The sequence below is a fragment of the Hakea prostrata genome, chromosome 1 (genome assembly GCF_041222555.1).
Source record: "Hakea prostrata isolate BN-2017 chromosome 1, UWA_Hpros_2, whole genome shotgun sequence".
Taxonomy (NCBI): domain Eukaryota; kingdom Viridiplantae; phylum Streptophyta; class Magnoliopsida; order Proteales; family Proteaceae; genus Hakea; species Hakea prostrata.
The window spans coordinates 30,438,927-30,457,094 of record NC_142600.1 but is presented as its reverse complement, the minus strand read 5'-3'; the positions used below and the strand labels follow the sequence as shown (position 1 = coordinate 30,457,094).

The window sequence follows — 18,168 nt, the reverse complement described above, 5'->3', positions numbered from 1 at the left end:
TGAGTGTCACTACTTCCTATAATAAGGATTCTGAATATAAGATCATAGATGGAGTTTTTCAAAAATGCGCACCTCCTAGAAAGGATTACTTAGTCAACTGGAAAGGGCTACCTGAGAGTGAGGTAAGTTCAGAACATTCAAACTCTCTATGGCAAATCCAATAATAAATACAGCAAATTTCACGAAGAAGACACAACGGGATGTCGCTGGCTTAGGCAGGGGAGAATGCCATAGCCCGCCAAATAAAGGCCCATGGGCTTTCCACAAAGTCCATGGGCATAATTTGTAAGGCCTAGGTGGTCTAGCCCATTGACATACATTGGGCTAAGATTATCTAGGAGGTTCTGTGTTTGTGAGGAAGACTAGATATTTCTTATCTAGGACCCTTGTAGATATCTAGATCCTTGTAAAAATCTAGAATCCTAGTCTTAGAATATCTAGGGGCTGTAGAAAATATCTTTCACTAAAAAGTTCTCTGCCATTGGATGGAGGGCACTCATACAAATCCTAGCCCTTCTTTGCACATTGAGGTGCCTATAAATAGAAACAGCCTCACTGTGACAAGGTACTAAGCATGTGAGTTTGCTAGCCTTTTAAGAGAGTTCTGGAACCAACACAACTTTCATTCTTCAAAACTCTCTTGCTATCTTCCCTTCCCAACTCTCTGGGAAGTATTATAGGCTGACTTCGTACTTATGAAGAGCAAAGCGCCAGCATGGTTGGCTTAGTAGAAGACTGGCGTTGTCACAACCGGAAACAATACCAGGATTTGGATTCTTTGATGTCTTAACATCAGTATGAAAAGATAACATAGGATCTAAGCATGTGGTAAACTGTGACTATTGATGTGATGGGAATTTGAGGCCTTGATCTATCCTTGAAACAGGTGCATCAGCTATGGGCTAGAACCCAAATGGTCCTGATAAATAACTAAAATAGAATCTAAAAGAGATGCTCACTCTACACCCCATGTGAAAATTCAGACATACCAACAGCAAAGGAAAAAAATATAGAACAAGCATGGAGTGTGTAATACAGGGAAGGGAGCACACCAAGAGGCCCCAAACACAGAAAACAGGCAAGAAGAACAATGAAAAAAAAATAATAAAAAAACTAGGAAGCCAAGATGGCAGATATCACCCAATCCAGAAACAAAGGGCAAACAAGAGAAGACCATAACTTCCAACCTCAACATTTTGGTAACAAGAAGATGCAAGCACACAGACACAAATTATCAATGGCAACACAACACTATTCAAGTGTCACCTAATCATGATTTGTTTTGAGATGTTACAAGCAACCTTTATTTATTCATAAACTAAAAGAAATGAGATCAAATATTAGACAGCCACCCTCATTCCACAAGAAAATATGTTATTCCTCAAATATAGATGCTTCACAGGAACAGATTTGACAAAGGAACCTAGCGGTGATGTAAACCGAAATATAAAAAGGACTAATTATCTATAGTAAAGGTAAACAAGATTGACATAAACGAAATGCCAAGCTTTCAAGTTTCATCTATGTTTGTTAGCCACTGGAGTCACATGTACTCCAAAGACAAGCAAACAAGAATATAGTTTGCTCACTCACACTGTTTCCAAACTATTCACTGAAAGGAGTATAGTAATCCACTAAAAAGTGTTTCATCTCACTCTTAAGAATCCATCGGTGGTTGCTGCTGCTGTGGTGGTTGAGGCCACATCTGCTGAGACATGTAAGGACGAGGCTGTTGAGAATACATTGCCTGATCCACCATAGGCTTACCCATGATCATCCCTGGAGTTCCAACATGTGGTGAATGTTGAGGTGCCATATAGTAATAAGGAAGAGCGTCTGTTGTACATCCAACCGGCAGGGTCCCCCCTCGGGGCATTGATGCAAGCACCTCATCTTTCAGATCCTCTCGGGGCACAATATCAACCAGAAAGTCAAAGATATCAGTCCTGGTGATTGCTGCTGCGATGTCATTCTTCTGGAGTGTCCGTCGCTTGTTCTCTTCTGTGTGATTCCAAGAACGCAGTGTCAACTCCAAGATGAACATATCACAGGCTCTGGCAAATATGACAGGTGCCTCCGCAGATATCATTCGTACGTCCTCATCAGCCTTCATGATCTTCTTAATCCTTGCCAGTGGCAGGCTATGGTTCTTGAAATCAGTTGTCTGGTCAATTTCTCGGTACTGCTCGGTCCAGAAGGACGAGAGTTGTTGCTGCAGTTGCTGCTGCTGCTGTTGGTGTATTTGCTGATAAGCAAGTTGGTGTTGTGCAAGCTGAGCAGGGGAGCCCGTGAAACTTGCTGCCTGAGCGGGAGACTGTACAGATGTTGCAATTGGTCCAGAGGTATTGGCCCCAAGTATTTGGGTAGCTTGATACTGATTCATACCATATGGCATTTGAGCTCCACCACCAATTACTCCCATGGCATGGGGCTGTCCATGAGCTTGCTGATCCATTGTAGCTTCAGTACGAAGAAAATCTGTCTGGTTTTACATGAAAAATGAAAAACATGTAATTAGAAAGTTGTCTTACGAAACTGACACCTAGAAAATTAAAAGAAATTCATTACAATACAACAGCAATTGCCTTTTTAAAGAAAGTAATTTGCAGGACCTGAACAGATCCAAAAGCTAACTTGAATTGTTCAAGAAACCAGAAACTAATATGCTTGAATACTAATTGCCCTTTTTTTCTGGTTAGAGAAAATTTTGTAAGAGAACAATTTTCAGGACATTGCCTATGTGACGTCAGGCATTCAGGCACCTTGCATGCATGGCCCCTCCAGTATTTTGGGTCACCTAGATGCCATAGCAACTATAGAAGAATATGAAAAAGTATAGTACAGCACTTGAAGTCTACAAGAAAGAGCACTATGAGAAAGCTAAATGACAGGTAAGTGCCATATGCCATGTCATAACCACCCCCCCCCCCCCCAACCCCTAGGCAAACCATTGGATATCTAAGGGAGACAGTTTCTAATGCCACTAGTTTGGTGGACCCTCCAACACCACATCAATGAGGGAGTGTACCACGGTTTCTTTAATAAGGGGGCCAACATGGTCCAGGATGGTGGCTGGAAAGAATAACTATCAGGGAGTAAAGAGCCTAAACACCAATGATGCAGGGTTCTTTTCCTGCAACTGAATTAGCAGAAGAGTTACTCCATGTAAGCAAGAGCCCTAGCCCTCTTAATAAGATGCAGCTAGCCCAGAAACCACATCATATGACAAAAGGTACCAGTTAACAATCAGCAGATCTCCCTCATGTGATCTGAACCCTAAGATTAGATTGCTATGGGCTCACAATTTGGGGGGGGGAAACATTGTTGTTTGTTTTGTGTGGCAGATAGTGAGAAACTGACTCACTTCCCCTCCCTCCCCTCCTCAGTTTGACCGCAGTATCAACAAGACCAGCCCCAAAAGTTGCTGCCTTGGGAAGTATGTAACTTGGTAAAGATCAACTCAACTTCTCCACACATCCTCTATCTCTTCTATTTACAGCGTCCATAAAGAAGTCTAGAGAAGACCTAACCCTAGAAACCATTCATATTCCAATTCCATCCTTTTAAAGTTTTAACCCTATTGAGCCTCTTAACTCGATCCAAGTCAGCCTCAACCATCACTAAAACCTTGGTTTGGATCCTACCAGTTTCTACAAGGAAGACACAATATTTAGATCTTAAATTCTAACCATCAGTTTTGACTGATCTGTTGACGGCAAAACCCTTTCCAGCTACTATGGTTTGATCAAAACCACAACTCTAAATGTCATTGTTAAATCCAAAAGCCTCAAATTTCAGATTTCATAAAACCTCAATCAAACTCACCAAATTTTGAGTTGGCTCAGATTTCAGTTCTTGTTTGCCCCTCAATCCTATTGAGGCTACATTAGATAGATTATCAATTTTGGAGTAGAGGCCAAATTCTATTACTTGGCCATTAATTCTGAGTTTCGGTAGAGGGAGGAAGTCCTAGCAACATAGTTTCACAATGTCCTATGTCCACAAATTAGTGCCACACTTGCAGCTAGTCAAATGTCTAATGCTGAAGAAGCAACCCAAATGGCATATCAGATTGAGGAAAATTAGAAGAAACTTTATAATCGAAGAAATTCTTATAACACATTAAGAGGTGATAGCTTTTTCCAACGACTGTCTTCTTCAGAACAGAATTCAATTAGCGCTAACAGACTACAAGCTAGTGGTTCCTCTACAGGATTTCATGGCCTACCCAACCATATTCTCCATCTTCGCCTGGTTGACATATCATCCACACAGCCAAATTGACCATATTCCCCCACCTTGATTTGGTTCCAACAGGCCTTCACACATACAGGGTGTGGAGATATCAGTGCCTGATCTCCCAACCATTTGGTAGCTTATATTGATAAGGATAATTTCATCCCTTATATTCTAGAAGGGCACCTTGGATTGGATACAGCTGGTTTACCAGTTGAAGTGGCAGTTGCCCCAATCAGCAGCAAACTCAGAGAATCCCGTCTGCAGTGGTCATGTGCAATGGAATTTTGAGGACACACTAGTAAGGATGAGTGATATAATTGATATAATTTCAATTGAAGGAGCTAAAAGAGCTAGGGCCAGGCTTAAAATGACTATAGGTGAGGTTGTGAAGAATGACTTGCATAACTTGGGGCTTGTACCTAGTTTGACCTCGCAAGGAACCTAGTTTAGGAAGGATTCATGTTAACAACTTGTAGCTGAGTTTATCCTCATTTTGAAGGCTATCCTATTTTCTCTTAATATTATAGTTCAGCTTCATTTTCCATTTCTCATTTCATCTTCTAATGAAAGGATCCATGTGGCTGACCCCACTTAATTGGGATAAGGCTTTGGTGGGCTGCTATTGTTGTTCTTGTTGTTGATCTACCGGAGGAACAACCACCAAATTGAAGGAAACAACAATGGTAACGATGTGGAACAATACCCTTGTTATGTTCTTCATCTGTTTTGATTGCTAACTAAGGCATTGTGGACCAAAGATTGTTCCAACCACCCCCCCACCCAAAAAAAAAAAAGAAAAAGAGAAAATAACAACCCAATAACCCCCATTTAGAAACCCTAATACTAGAATTAATATTTGTAGATTCAAGCCTTCCCAACCATAAAAATTCTCAAGCCTTTGGAGAACATCATCCCCTGAACAGCGCTTTCATCTAATCCAAGTTAGGAAACTAATCTACCCTTTAAAACCTAGATCTTGGTCTTATTAATTTTGATTGCGAAGACCGACAATTCAGACTTCGCATTCTAACAATCAGTTTTGTCCGATTTTGAACAGAACAAGTAATGCAAATGCACTACCTTGGACCGAGCAATACCCATCTGGGTTTCCAAATAGGGATGAACCCGGTCCAACTTAAGTCATCGATCTAGCAGGATATTAGGAACTTATGTTATTTGGGGAAACAACGTCTTTGTTTATTTTATTCTATTTATTTCATAAGTTAGATTCGCAGGATATTTGACTTTTCTAAATGTTGTTAGTTCACTGATTTGAATTAGTTTCTTCGTTAGACAGTTATTTTAGGAGTCTCTTAACCACTCCGGCAATCAAATCTCATCACTGAGCACTTCTTATGGTTATTAGAATAGATGATAAAAATAGAAACCTAACTAGGAGGAAATAAACTTCAAATAGGAACTAACCATAATAATCTACTCTTTAAGAACGGAGACTACCTAAGAAACTATACGTAAGATACCAAATAAAGTAAATAAAATATTACTAATTCTGACCCTTCCCAGAAACCAGTTTAGGATCATCCCTTGTGTTAGCAAATACTATGTAAGGGAAGGAACATGACCCTTGTGTACCGTGGAAGTGCACATTGGTTATAATCACAGCCTTGACTCACATGTGTTTCTGAGACATCTATTTTCTGCACTTTCTATTTTTATGTAGATTGACTAGCAAGCAATACTTAGGGAGATCAGTTTCCTTTTTTCGTTATATGGAGTGTAACCAAATTTAGGAAGCACCCTAGATCCAGATTCTTAGGTATTGATAAAACAGCATGTGCAGGGGAGAGCCATCCCCTACAAGTCTCCCTTCTCCTCGTCTTCTTCACCTCTGGTTCAGCTCTTTCTATGGCTACGGTTTCATAAAACATGGTATCAGAGCCTTAATCTGATTCCTGGGATGCTATTTTCTCCCTGCTATTTGGAGAGTCCTTAGAAACTCCGGTTCTACTTAGTGCAGCAGTTTGCTACATGTCTTCTACTTGGATGTGATCAGACAACCCATCACATGAAGAACTAAATCCTCTCTGTCTGATCTATGCTAATTTTATACCAAAGGTGTTTAATCTGGGCTGTTATTCTCCTAATTATTTATTTATTTATTTATTTGAATTCTAGATAAAGGAATCCTACCCATCAGATGAAGCTGAATTTTTGAACATTGGTTTTCCTTTATGCTGTTTTGAGAGTTGTCTTCAAGGAGATTCTTATTCAACTTGCAGCAAATCATCGTTGCCTATTTGCTACTGTTTTGCAAGCGTACTTTCTGTTCAAGCTATGATTTAAATCTTTTTATCCTATCATGACATGAAGGATTAAACTATTTATAGCCCTATTTTACGCCTGCGACTGTTGTTTTTGTGAACTTCCTCCAAAATTTCTGAAGTTGCTTTCACATCCTAACTACCTCTTTGATTTTATTGAGATTTTTAGGGCTTAATGCACTTACCTAGAGGGAGACTGGATCCCAGTTTGAAGGAATTATGGTGCCTTGATGCCCCTACCATGCTGACCACTCTCTCCAGTTATTATTCTATTCTATGAAGGTTTTTGGGCAACTATTATGTTGTTGTTATTCCCTGCCTGTTAGATTGTTTAGCTTCATACTCTGAGGTTATTATCTTTGACAAGAAAGGGTTTTTCTTTACGATGGTGATAGGAACCCGAACTGGACACTGCTGCATAGTACAGAACCTCTACCTCAAAGCTGGGTGATACTCTGCTTTTTGTCCAAATCCATATCTCCATCCATTTTATCCCCAAACCTTAATCAACTGCCGATCAAGGACTCCTTTTGGGTTATTATCTCCATAAATTTCAGCTTCTAAAAGGTTTTCCCATTGTTGTTGATAACTTCGCCAATTCCTTCTTTGTTGTTGGCTGCATATTTGGGTACTGTGGTATTTGGTGACTTTTGATAAACGCAACAACGGAATTGTCTCAGCTTTTTAATTCTTCTAATTTCTTGTCCCATTACATCCCTCACCTTTGCCTTTATGCTGATTCGCTATTTAATCCCTTTAATTTGAACCCTTACTCCTCTCTTTATCTCTAATGCACCCATGTCCATTACCTAATTATGGTACCTAGTATACCTTCACGCAGTAACTCCTAAACCCTTCTACATATTTTGGTTTTTTCATCTTACAATCTGTTTCATTAATATGCTGCCACTGCTATTATAGATTGATGTACTTCGACGGATCCATAACTTAGCTGATTGGATACTTAGAACCAAATTTTAAAGTTTGGCACATGCATGCACCTGATAATCATGAGGAGAGTTTGGATATTATATCTTGAGCTTGTAATTGCTTGATGAATGAAGATAATGTCTACCATAAAAGGGCGAATTTGAAATTCTTGCTTGGGATCTTCCTATTTGGAAGTAGTGCTACTTTTGCTTATTATGTGTTTTTTGTGGTGCTCATACTTTGAGAGACTAGATATTGGTTGTCATTATTTGTCCACATGTAATGCCTACACATGAGGGGGAGATTGAAGACTTATATCTGCTAAAGAATCTTATCCTACGATGGTATTCTACAGCAACAACAACAACCTACTTGATCTGCAGTGAGCCATATTGTCTTTTACATATCTACTTGGTCCACAATAACCTATATTGTCTTTTACTTAGCAACTTAGTCTGCACTAACCTATACTGCCTATTTTATTCTTATTAACCTAGATTTGACTAGTAGAGACCTTTGTTGAGGCTTTATTTCTGCCTTTGGCCGAACAGAATTATTACCTGCTATTTGCCTTCTTGCAACGAGCTAATGTGTGGACATCGGAGTTGCACTTTTATTTACATGTGTTGACATTGGAGCTGCACTTTTATTTACTTGTGTGGACATCAGAGCTGCACTTCTATCTACTTGTGTGGACATTAGAGCTACACTTTTATCTTCCATTGTGGAGATCCAGCCTACTAACAAACTCTTGTGATGCAGCCATTGGTAGATTTTATTTATTCCTCTAGTTTTCTCTCCCCCTTTTTTTTTTTTTTTTTTTCTTTTTTCCTTAATAACCAACCCACCTATATTTTTGTTAACAAAATATATATATTTTTTGTTTTATTTTATTTTCTTTCTCTTTCCTTCCTCCACTTTTCTTTCTTTCTTCCACCTTGTTTCCACGTGAACTTCAAAAGCGTTTTTTTTTTTTTTTTTTTTCCTCTCTCTCTCTCCCCCTCTCTCTCTCTCTTTTTTTTTTTTTTTTCTTCATTTTTTTGCTCCTTCTTTATTTTTTTTCTCTTCTATTTTTCTCTTTTATTATTATTATCATTATTTTCCTTGTTTGTATTATTCTCATTCTTCTATAAATATTACCTCCTCTTGGTCTCCCTTGTTTTCTTTTGTTTCACTTTACTTTCTCTTTAGTTTGCTTTGTTTTTTTTCTTTGGGGGGTGGGTTCCCCCCCCCCCCCCCCCCCCCCCCCCCCCCCCCCCCCCCCCCCCCCCCCCCTTTCTCCCCCCCCCCCCCCCTCCCCCCCCCCCCCCCCCCCCCCCCCCCTTTTTTTTTTTTTTTTTTCCCTTCCCTCCCCCCCCCCCCCCCCCCCCCCCCCCCCCCCCCCCCCCGCGCCGGGGGCGGCGCGTTTTTTTTTTTTTTTTTTTTTTTTTTTGGATGGTGGGTTTAGTAAAAAAAAAAAAACAAACCCCACCCAAAGCCCCCCCCCGCCCCCCCCCCCCCGTTTTCCCCCCTCCTGGCCCCTCCTCCCCCCTGCCCCCCCCCCAACCCCCCGCGCAGGCCCGGAACTGCTACTTAATACTACTGACATTATTTGGATAATGCCTTTGGTATGATTGTTGCTGCTACACTTGTGGATGTGATTCATGTTCATTACTGCTTCTTGTTCTCATTTTCGGGTGGTTTGTTTGACAAAGATTTTTTAAGTTACTGTTGATCATATCTTGGGTGAAATTCTCTTAGTGTTTACCAGCGACGTTAATGCTACTTGTGCTCAAGATTAGGAAGACCTTTACCATATGTTCTTGTAGTTCCAAGCTGGAGCCTTTGATATGTATACTCTAGATTGAGGGGAGATACTAACAAGTACTATATAAGGGGGGGAACATAGCCCTTGTGTACCGTGGGACCAGACCCTTAACAGACGTGAATGACATGGGTTTCTAGAAATTTCTGTTTTTTGCACTCTCTATTCTTATCTAGCTTGACTAGTAAGCAATGCTTAGGGAGTTTTTTGTTTCCTTTTTCTTTTCTTTTCTTTTTTCTTCTTCTTCTTTCTTTCTTTTTTCCTTTTCTTTTCTTTTTCTTTTTTTTTTTTTTTTTTTTTTTTTTTTTTTTGGGTTGGGGGGTGGGTTTTTATACTGAGCGTAACCAGATTTAGGTAAGTATCCCAGATCCAGATTCTCTTCAGCTATTAATAAAACAGCATGTGAGGGGGAAGCACAATCTCATGCAACTCCACATCCTACTTCTCTTCTTTACCTCTCGTTCTGCTCTTTCTTTGGCTCTGGTTTCATAAACTAACACCTTGGTCTAGGTTTCCAAAGTGAATCATGTTAATCTAGCCAAGCTAAGGCTACTGTGTCAGCACTCCTCTTCCAAAAAGAACCTAACGTGGTTGAATTTGGAAAAGGACCAGAGAGACCAACTGAAACAACTTGCCGGAGGGGGAAAAACCTACCACTTCTTGAACTTAATTTCAGGAAGGTCCTTATCAAAAAGGAACTTCATTGCTGTGTTGTTGTGCTTAAAGAGTAAGTACTTGCATAGATAAAATGTTATAACTTCTCATAAATAGTCATGGTCAACCAAAATTGATAATATAGACCTTCAAGGGAGGTTGTGCTTGAAAGAGTAAGTACCTGCATAGATAAAATGTTAAAAGTTCTCATAAAATAGTCATGGGCAACCAAAATGGATATGATAGACCTTCAAGGGAGGAGGGTGGGTCACACTGAACTGTATCCTTGAATTCACCAATAGAATAGGTGATCAAATATCTATCAGTAACCTTGAGGTTAGTGTTGTCACCCATGCAACTCTGTAGGGGCTTGGATGTGGCTATCTACAACCCCACCTTACTTACAAAACTTCTTCAGAGATAAGTGATAACATTTGTGCAACTATTGCTATCAATCACCATATTGCATAATTGGTGCTTGCAGCCTGTCCTCTAGTTCAAAGAAGAGAAGCCTATGCGGACACTTTGACAACCAAATCACCAAAGTGCATAATTGGTTCTTGTAGCCTGTCCTCGAGTTCAAAGACGAGAAGCTCAAACCCCCAGGTGACCCCACCACACAATTCCTCTTTTGACATTTTCTTTATTTATTTTTCAGCTTGCCGAAAATAACCCTCTTGTTTTATTGCCTCAGTCCTAAATTTTTATTTGTTTTCAAAGTTATCCTTCCCTCCTTCATACATTAAAACACTTATTGTGTCTTCATCTACTTACAATTCTATTTTCCACTATAGGTTCCACTTATTTACGATTTTGCCATCATTATTGCAAACCCATTGCTCGGAGATTGATTAACATGATTCACTCAATTCAATAGCTAATGGATTCCATAGAAGGCAAACTTTCTAGTTTGACAACAGGCCTTTGGGGCTTTGCCACTATTAGTGAAAATTTCTATGGTACAATGTCAAGCATGATTCAACTGTCAGAAGACTAAACAGATGTTAATTAAATTGTGAATAAAAACAACAATCAAAGCGATAAACATACAAACAGAGTTGAGATTGAAGAATTGATCGACAGTCTGATTTCGATTGTGAAACCCATGATCAGATTCCCATTGAAGAGATGTGGTTTGCTAATGACCATCAACTGGTTGACCATGAGATGCGTCAAATTATTGCCCCCATGAAAGTAGATATTTGTGGATGCCAAATTGCCAATCAACAGAACTCATGGGCTAGTCTCTCTCGACACCAGGGGACTTTCTGTAGATGCAAATGCATTGCTTTCAACCAAACCAAACCCGAGGATGTAGAAATTTTATTAATTGAGGAAATAATGTCTTTGTTCATTTAATTTTATTCATTATAGAAGCTAGATTTGTAGGATACTTGATTTCTAATTATTTTTAGTATCTAATTCAAATTAGTTTTGAATATAAGAGAGTTACTTTTGTTTTAGGAGTCTTGTAACCTTTTTTGTATAAGTGATGTGATCCCCCACCAGAAGAGACGGATTGGAAATATGAATTGAGTTTATGTTCGTAAGACAATGCATGGCCTGTATGTGCATGTGAGCACTCCCCCCCCCCCCCTCTCTGTTGCTTCTTCTCCTTCCCTTGCATCTCTGATTTTTCAGCTATTTCCCTTCTCCCTATAGGCCCACCAATAGCAACCCTTCACCCACCCCCCCACCCCCCGCCAGCACCAAACTCCTTCCACAATCCCTAGAACTCCAAATTCTGGATTTCATCAACTTCAACCCTAATTCCCAAATTTCACGTCTTATTTGAGATCCTGCAGCATTGGCCCTAAACTGATCCTAATCAATCTAAGGCTATATTGAGAGTAGGTTGCTTAGTTGTATATGCAGTGCAGCTTATGTAAGCAATGCTAGACATATGGAAAAGATAATCTTTATCCCTAAATTATCCTGAAAAAAGGTTGGCAAGCTACCAATAAGCCAGGTCGTCTTACTTCATCCAAAAAGCAACCTACACTTTTTATCTTGTTTTGTATCTTCACCGGCCAATTCTTATCATCTTCACTATGTATCATATCCCTTATTCATGCACATAATATCTAGTATTGAAGCTAAAACATGGAGCCATTGGTGAACTCCCTATGTCATCTTTTGAGAGGGAAGATCATAATGATTCAACTTTCAATGCATGATTTAAGGACAAGGCCAATCTTGAGGCAATGGATTGTCATGTTAATCAGCTTCATGGGTTTTTAATCCTATGGATCAGCGTGTACTATTATAATGTGGTTCTAGTATGCAGGAATTGACGAATTATATTAACAAGAGAGTCAGCATGGGGTTATATGTTCTTTTATGTAGTGGGGTAGTTCAGAAGTAATAAATGAAGGGGGTACAAGTCATCAATAAAGTGGGAATAGGAATTATTAGCAAAATGGGATGTTTTGCTGTAAAGGTAGTTATCTTGAATGCCTATTTAAAATAGCTAGACAGTGAAATGATAATCATCAAAACCTAACATTATCTCTAGAGGCTATCTTGAGAAGAGGCTGGCTACCTCCCAATAAGCTAGATGCCTTAGCTTCGTTTATAAAGCAAACCTACTTCTTTTTTCTTTTTATCTTATCTTATATATCTCCTCTCCCCTATTTTATCTCATCTTTCCTATTTATGCACGTTGTCTGGTAAAATGTTGTGCTTCATGTTTACCAGTCATGACATCTTGCATTGCGTTTGTGCTTTCTGGCACAAATTATGATAAGTTGCTGAATCAATAGAAGTGACACTTGCAATCATGAGGCTAGACATGGCACTGACAGTTGATGAGCCTCCAAAACCGACAATTGAGATTGCAGCTGACGTAAAGGTTTTTGGAAAGTGGGAGGAATAAAAAAAAGACACTCAATTGATCCGTAGATCCCTGAAGGTGTGACTGATGATGAGAATGCTAGGAAGTACCTTGAGGAAATCGGAAGGAGATTTACTAAGCCGTGCAAATGCTGAAATAAGAAACCTACTTGGAGCTGTCCACGCGTGGGTGCTATGATGGTGCCATTCACAACCACATATTGAAAGTGCACAAATGTGCCAAACAAACTGAAAAATATGGTAGGTGACACAATTGCTCCCACCTCCATTTGATCCATCAAAGCATCTTATAATGCCCAAGAATCAAGTGGGACATACAACAAATAACCTTTATCCTTATGCAAGAGGAAGAGTAAGGGACAAAAAAGGTACCACTGTTTCAGCTGGTCACTTCTGATATGAATAATCTTACTCTCAAGGGCGGACAGAAGCCAGAAGGTCTTTAAGTAGATTTAGAAAGTTCAAAAGCTTATCAATTTCTAAGACCTAGGCATGAGAAGTTCAAAGGGAAGAGCAATGCTTTTGGAGGCAGAAGCACCTACTGTAGGAAGATTGGACACAGAAAGGCAGACTATTACTACTTCAAGAACATGATTGAAAAAAATAAACTAAGAAACAAGCAAAGGCAAGTAATGAGACACTTCACACATACATAGGCAAATGGCAACAGAATAAAAGTAGATCGCATAGACAATGCACTTTTCATTCTGGTTTTATTTCTTGCACAATTGCACACTGTAAAATTGTTATAACTTGATAACTATGGCTATGTTTCGGTGCTATTAATGAACATAGGAAAATGGCAAGGGAATAGAAGGACATAGCATAGATAATGTACTTGGGGTAAGTTCTATACATGTTGGGCCTTTGGTTCATGGGATTTTCTTCATTTTAATTGTTATTAAGTGTTTTGGGCTGGATTCAGATTTGGTATGTCCAATCATGTATTGAGTATGTTTCCTTTATTATTTCACTTTACCAGTCAGTTTAGGCTAACTAATAGTTAATGATTGTGTTATCTTTCCTTTTCAGTGAATCTATTTTGAGTTTTCTATGTAAGGTTGTAAACTGTACACAAATTTGATACATAACGTTCCTGGTTTTACTGCTCTTTTCACCATTGAAGATCCCTTGTGTTTGATCAAGGAGCCCCTTGTTTAGATCAAGGTCAATCGGTGCTTGATCCAATCAAACCTCCTTGTAATTTGAAGCCCAGTTTCTACTTTTGTTATTATTGTACTACTTTCTTCTTTAATTGAGAAGTAGTCTTTCTCATTTTTCTGAAATTTCAGCAAATTCCTTCTAGTTCACGTTCATGCAAATTTGCATCAATTCTGTTGAGTGCAGTCTAACCATTAACCACTCCAAATTCAATGGAGTGTCTGTGTGTTCAATTCATGATCTCGATGCAAGTTGGGTGCAAATCTGACCTGTAAATCTGGCTCGTATTTATATTTTCAATTGTGTCTGCTGCCCTCATATTACAAAAACTGTTGTGTATCTGAACATTCGATTGATTTAGTGGTTTCAGCAACCCATATATACTGGTTCCTCGGTCGAGAATCATTTCCCAATCATCTTCCTGTGTGTGGATTTCTGTTTTGACCTGTGAATTTACTGTTTTACCCTTCTCTTGGAACAACTACAATAAGTTCATGTTCACTGTCAACCAGTAAATTAAGTTATAATTTTCAAAAAAATACTATCCTAACAATTTTTCGAACTTGATTGGAGTTTGGGACGATTGCAACCATCAGATTTTACGTTTTATGAATTTTTCCTATCTGAGTCATTCCCTGAGAAAGATCCTAATTTTAGAGCTGTTTTGATTATTCAACTGCGGTACTACACTAAGATGCAGAATTTGGTGCTACAGTGCTACCTACCTCATGTGCCAAATTTTGTTTACAGCCTTACAGGATATGCATGTGTGGCCATTAGTAGTCTCCCTCAAATTGAGGACCTGGGTTTAGTGCATTTTGGGATATATTGATCCAGTCATAGTGGGCTTCATTTAATGAAGTAACTATGGTTTCAGTATAAAGTTATCATTTAAGCAGTCTTATGCAGGGGTAATGGCCAAGTGGGATGTGCTAGTGCGCTCAGTGACAGACTAGCTGTTGACTTCAGGATAGATTTAGACTTGTACATTTAACAGTTAACACGCATAAGACTTTCATCATGCGTGGGGTATCATCCACTCATTGTATGGTATAGTGGATGGATTTGTACAAACCAGGGTTGGAACAACCATTATAAGGACTAGTTGTCCAGGAGATGACTTGATGTCCAGGTCCGTTGCTGACACCTAGGTGCCTCATGTCGCATTACTGGTGCTGCCTCAGATTCCCCCAACCCCCCCCCCCCGGACCTTGAATCACCTAGATGCATTGACAACTATGTTCTTAGGATGCTTGTGAGCCCACCCAACTGTGTAGAAGTCAAATTTAATAGTAGTGGGAATTCTATAAATAGACTGAAGTTGCCAAGCAAAGATAAAATCCTTGTAGTAATAAAAATATTCAAAAGTGAAAGTGGTAGATAAAGGAGAGAGAGGACATAATAGGAAATAATACTTATTTGTCAAGCGTAGACTTGGAAGATATCTAACTTCAGGGATAAAATTGAGTTTAGAAAAGAAGAAAGCTCAGGGTGATAGTCGCACACACAGAGGTTACCTCCAACATAAGCTGAAACAGGGAAGCGGAAAACCCAGCAAGGCTACAAAACTCACTAGAAGGGTAAATCGAAACATTCTCCTAAGAGGAATATGCTCATTCCCAGCACCACTCCAGCCAAGGTACAGTACTACAGGCAAATAATCAGCTAAGGAGGAGTTCTGAAAATACTGCTGGCAGTAGAAAAGAAACCAGGTCTGAACCTGACAATGAAGCTTCCCCAAGAAGAAACATTTACAGCAAGATTCTGGAACCATAGACCTCCTACGACCCAGATCAGAGCCAATCAACAATAATTAATAACCAAGGATTCCTAATTATTTTGATATTTGCAGCTTTGTTCGGCACCAAATGAGAGGAAGTCTCAGAGGATGTGAAGAGAAGAGGAGTATCTCTGGGAGAAGAAGATGAAGGGGAGTGGGGGACAGTCACACAAGTCCATGCAAGCTCGCTTCAAGCAAAACATAGTTTCATTCATTCAATTTAGAGAGAACTCCCATCATGTATTTTATTGGAAAAAAAAAAAAAAAAAAAAGAAGAAAAGGAAAAAAAGCCCCCAACTAAGAGTGAAAACAACTTAAAGAAGAAATTAACAAACTAAGCCAGAACTAAGAAAGGGAAACTATCACGACAATCCTACATAATCTACCCATCCATAGATGTAAGATGAAGTATTTCACACTCAATGTAAGCTACCAGCCCAGCCCTAGCCAAACCAGGAAACTGGTTATAGATTGTTTCTTGGTTTACGACTCCAAAATGGATCACACCAATTCAGTAAGGCTAAGAAATTGCATCAAGGGCATTACCTGAGAATGATGGACTCTCCCTTAACCTGCTCTAATCTGTACACCTTGCTACTTATGTATAGGCATATTACGGGAGAAGCATCAATTGTTCTAATTTGACAAGGTTCATCCTACTCCAGCTTCTATAATGTCACCATTGGTCATGGCTTTAAATCTCAGTTCTGTGCAAGACTTTGAGTTGATGCTGACTCATGGCAGAATTTGACCAGGTTTCGACCAATTTTGACTAGACTAGTTTTGAGCAGCTTAGATAGCACATAACATGTCAAGTTTTGCCCAGACGTCGGTTGAACCTGAGAATTAGAACTTTGGCAACGCCCACTAGTTGCTAAACCAAGCAACCGTATGTACACGAGTGCAGCTAAGATCAACAATGGAAGATAACAGCTGTGGAGAGAGTAGAAACGCATTAACCAAATACAGAGAGAGTAAAAACGCATTAGCCCAAGTACCTTCACCCCTGTTATGACTGAATTAAAATAAGTCAAACAGAGAAGAACACAAGTATAGGAAAAATTTTGGAACTTCAACAACTACCAAGCCACCCAAGCTAAACATTATCAAAGTCCTCTCCCTGAAAACTGCATGCGCTAAGACAAAGCTAGTAATAAACAGAAACAGCAAGGCAAGGCGAACCATAATAACTTTCGCGACAAACATTACAGCTGGTGAACCCTAATGATCATCCTTCAGAATAATCATAAAACCAAAAGTAAACGAAAATTTTGAAATATATAATAAGAAAAAAGGAACAGAAAGAACAAAGAGAAGTCTGAAAAGACTATCATAAAAGCAAAAACAAAGGGAAGAAAATCAGAACTATACCTTTGTTCAGAGTTCAGAGTTCAGAGAGCTTCCATTCGAATTCAAACTGCTGGGAAAGAGCTTCTGGAAATTCTTACCGATATAGAACCCTAAAACACAGGAAATCTTAGTAATCAAATAATTGAAAGTAGAAAACAAAGAGAAACATATATATACTTAGAGAGAGAGAGGAAAAAGCAGAAGCATGAGTGAAGTGAAGAAACCCAGTTGACATCGTTCAACCTTTTTCTGTTTCCTTTTACATGTATTTGTTATGGTTTTCCCACCATTACCTGAAAATTTGGAAGATGCCAGCTGACTCCTGGACTCTATGTCATGCTCATTAATATAGGGAGAGAAAAATGGGAAAGAAGAAAAGAAAATAAGAAAAAAAAGGACAGAAAGGGTTGGTACTTGGTAGGTGAACTGGGGAGAGAGACTACTGCCAAGAGCGGAGGGAGTTTAGAATCATGTAAAGTCTAATCACTTTGTCCGTTTCTGTTTGACAATTTTACCCTTCCGTATCCTCATTTCTCATTCGGAGGATTTTACCTCCCAATAGAGACTAGAGCCCCAAAATAGTTAGGACTTAGGACTTCGGAGAGTCTCTATCATCTCTTGCTAAGAAGAAAAATGTGTTCCCTCCCAATGACTCATTCGAAATCATAGAATACGTGGGGTGGGGCTCACCTATTATTATTGAAAATATCAAAAAAAAAATTCCCAATGACTTCATATGGGCCCACCCCTTACTACATTAGGGGAGAACATTGTTCTCCCTTGATTGGGAGTTTATCCGAAATCTGGTTAAGATTCAGGGTTTTTAGTTGACTTCCATCCATCTACTGGTTGGCATGGTTTAACCAGGTGGGGTTTGACGACTAAGCCAACAACAGTCCAAATTGATTAGTGTGAGATGGATAATTGTTTTAAAACAACTAAAGCTTGGGAACCTACTTATGAGTAGTGGCATACTTTTTCCAATTTTTTTAGCATCAATTCAATCGCAACAATCACGTACTCATAGGCCCAAGGAAAAGGAAAAGATGTAGAGGGACAAAAGCTCAAACTTAAAATCTCTGTTGGTCTACTTGCTCAATTTGTGCACCTATTAT

General features: G+C 39.3%; 1 protein-coding gene across 3 annotated transcripts; it reads right to left on the bottom strand.

Moving 5' to 3' along the window:
* Positions 1–696: 696 nt before the first annotated feature.
* On the bottom strand, positions 697–17,451 carry LOC149028712 (nuclear transcription factor Y subunit C-3-like). Of its 3 annotated transcripts, none has more exons than XM_089138727.1 (3): positions 17,347–17,451; positions 17,075–17,163; positions 697–2,482 (listed from the first exon to the last, which is right to left on the bottom strand). In XM_089138727.1, the coding sequence occupies exon 3, from the start codon at positions 2,453–2,455 to the stop codon at positions 1,658–1,660; it is 798 nt and encodes a 265-aa protein (XP_088994853.1). In that variant the 5' UTR covers positions 2,456–2,482; positions 17,075–17,163; positions 17,347–17,451; the 3' UTR covers positions 697–1,657. The 3 variants fall into 3 exon arrangements, with proteins under 3 accessions (XP_088994853.1, XP_088994859.1, XP_088994851.1); XM_089138733.1 differs by having other exon boundaries at positions 17,297–17,358; XM_089138725.1 differs by lacking the exon at positions 17,347–17,451 and having other exon boundaries at positions 17,075–17,266.
* Positions 17,452–18,168: the final 717 nt, after the last annotated feature.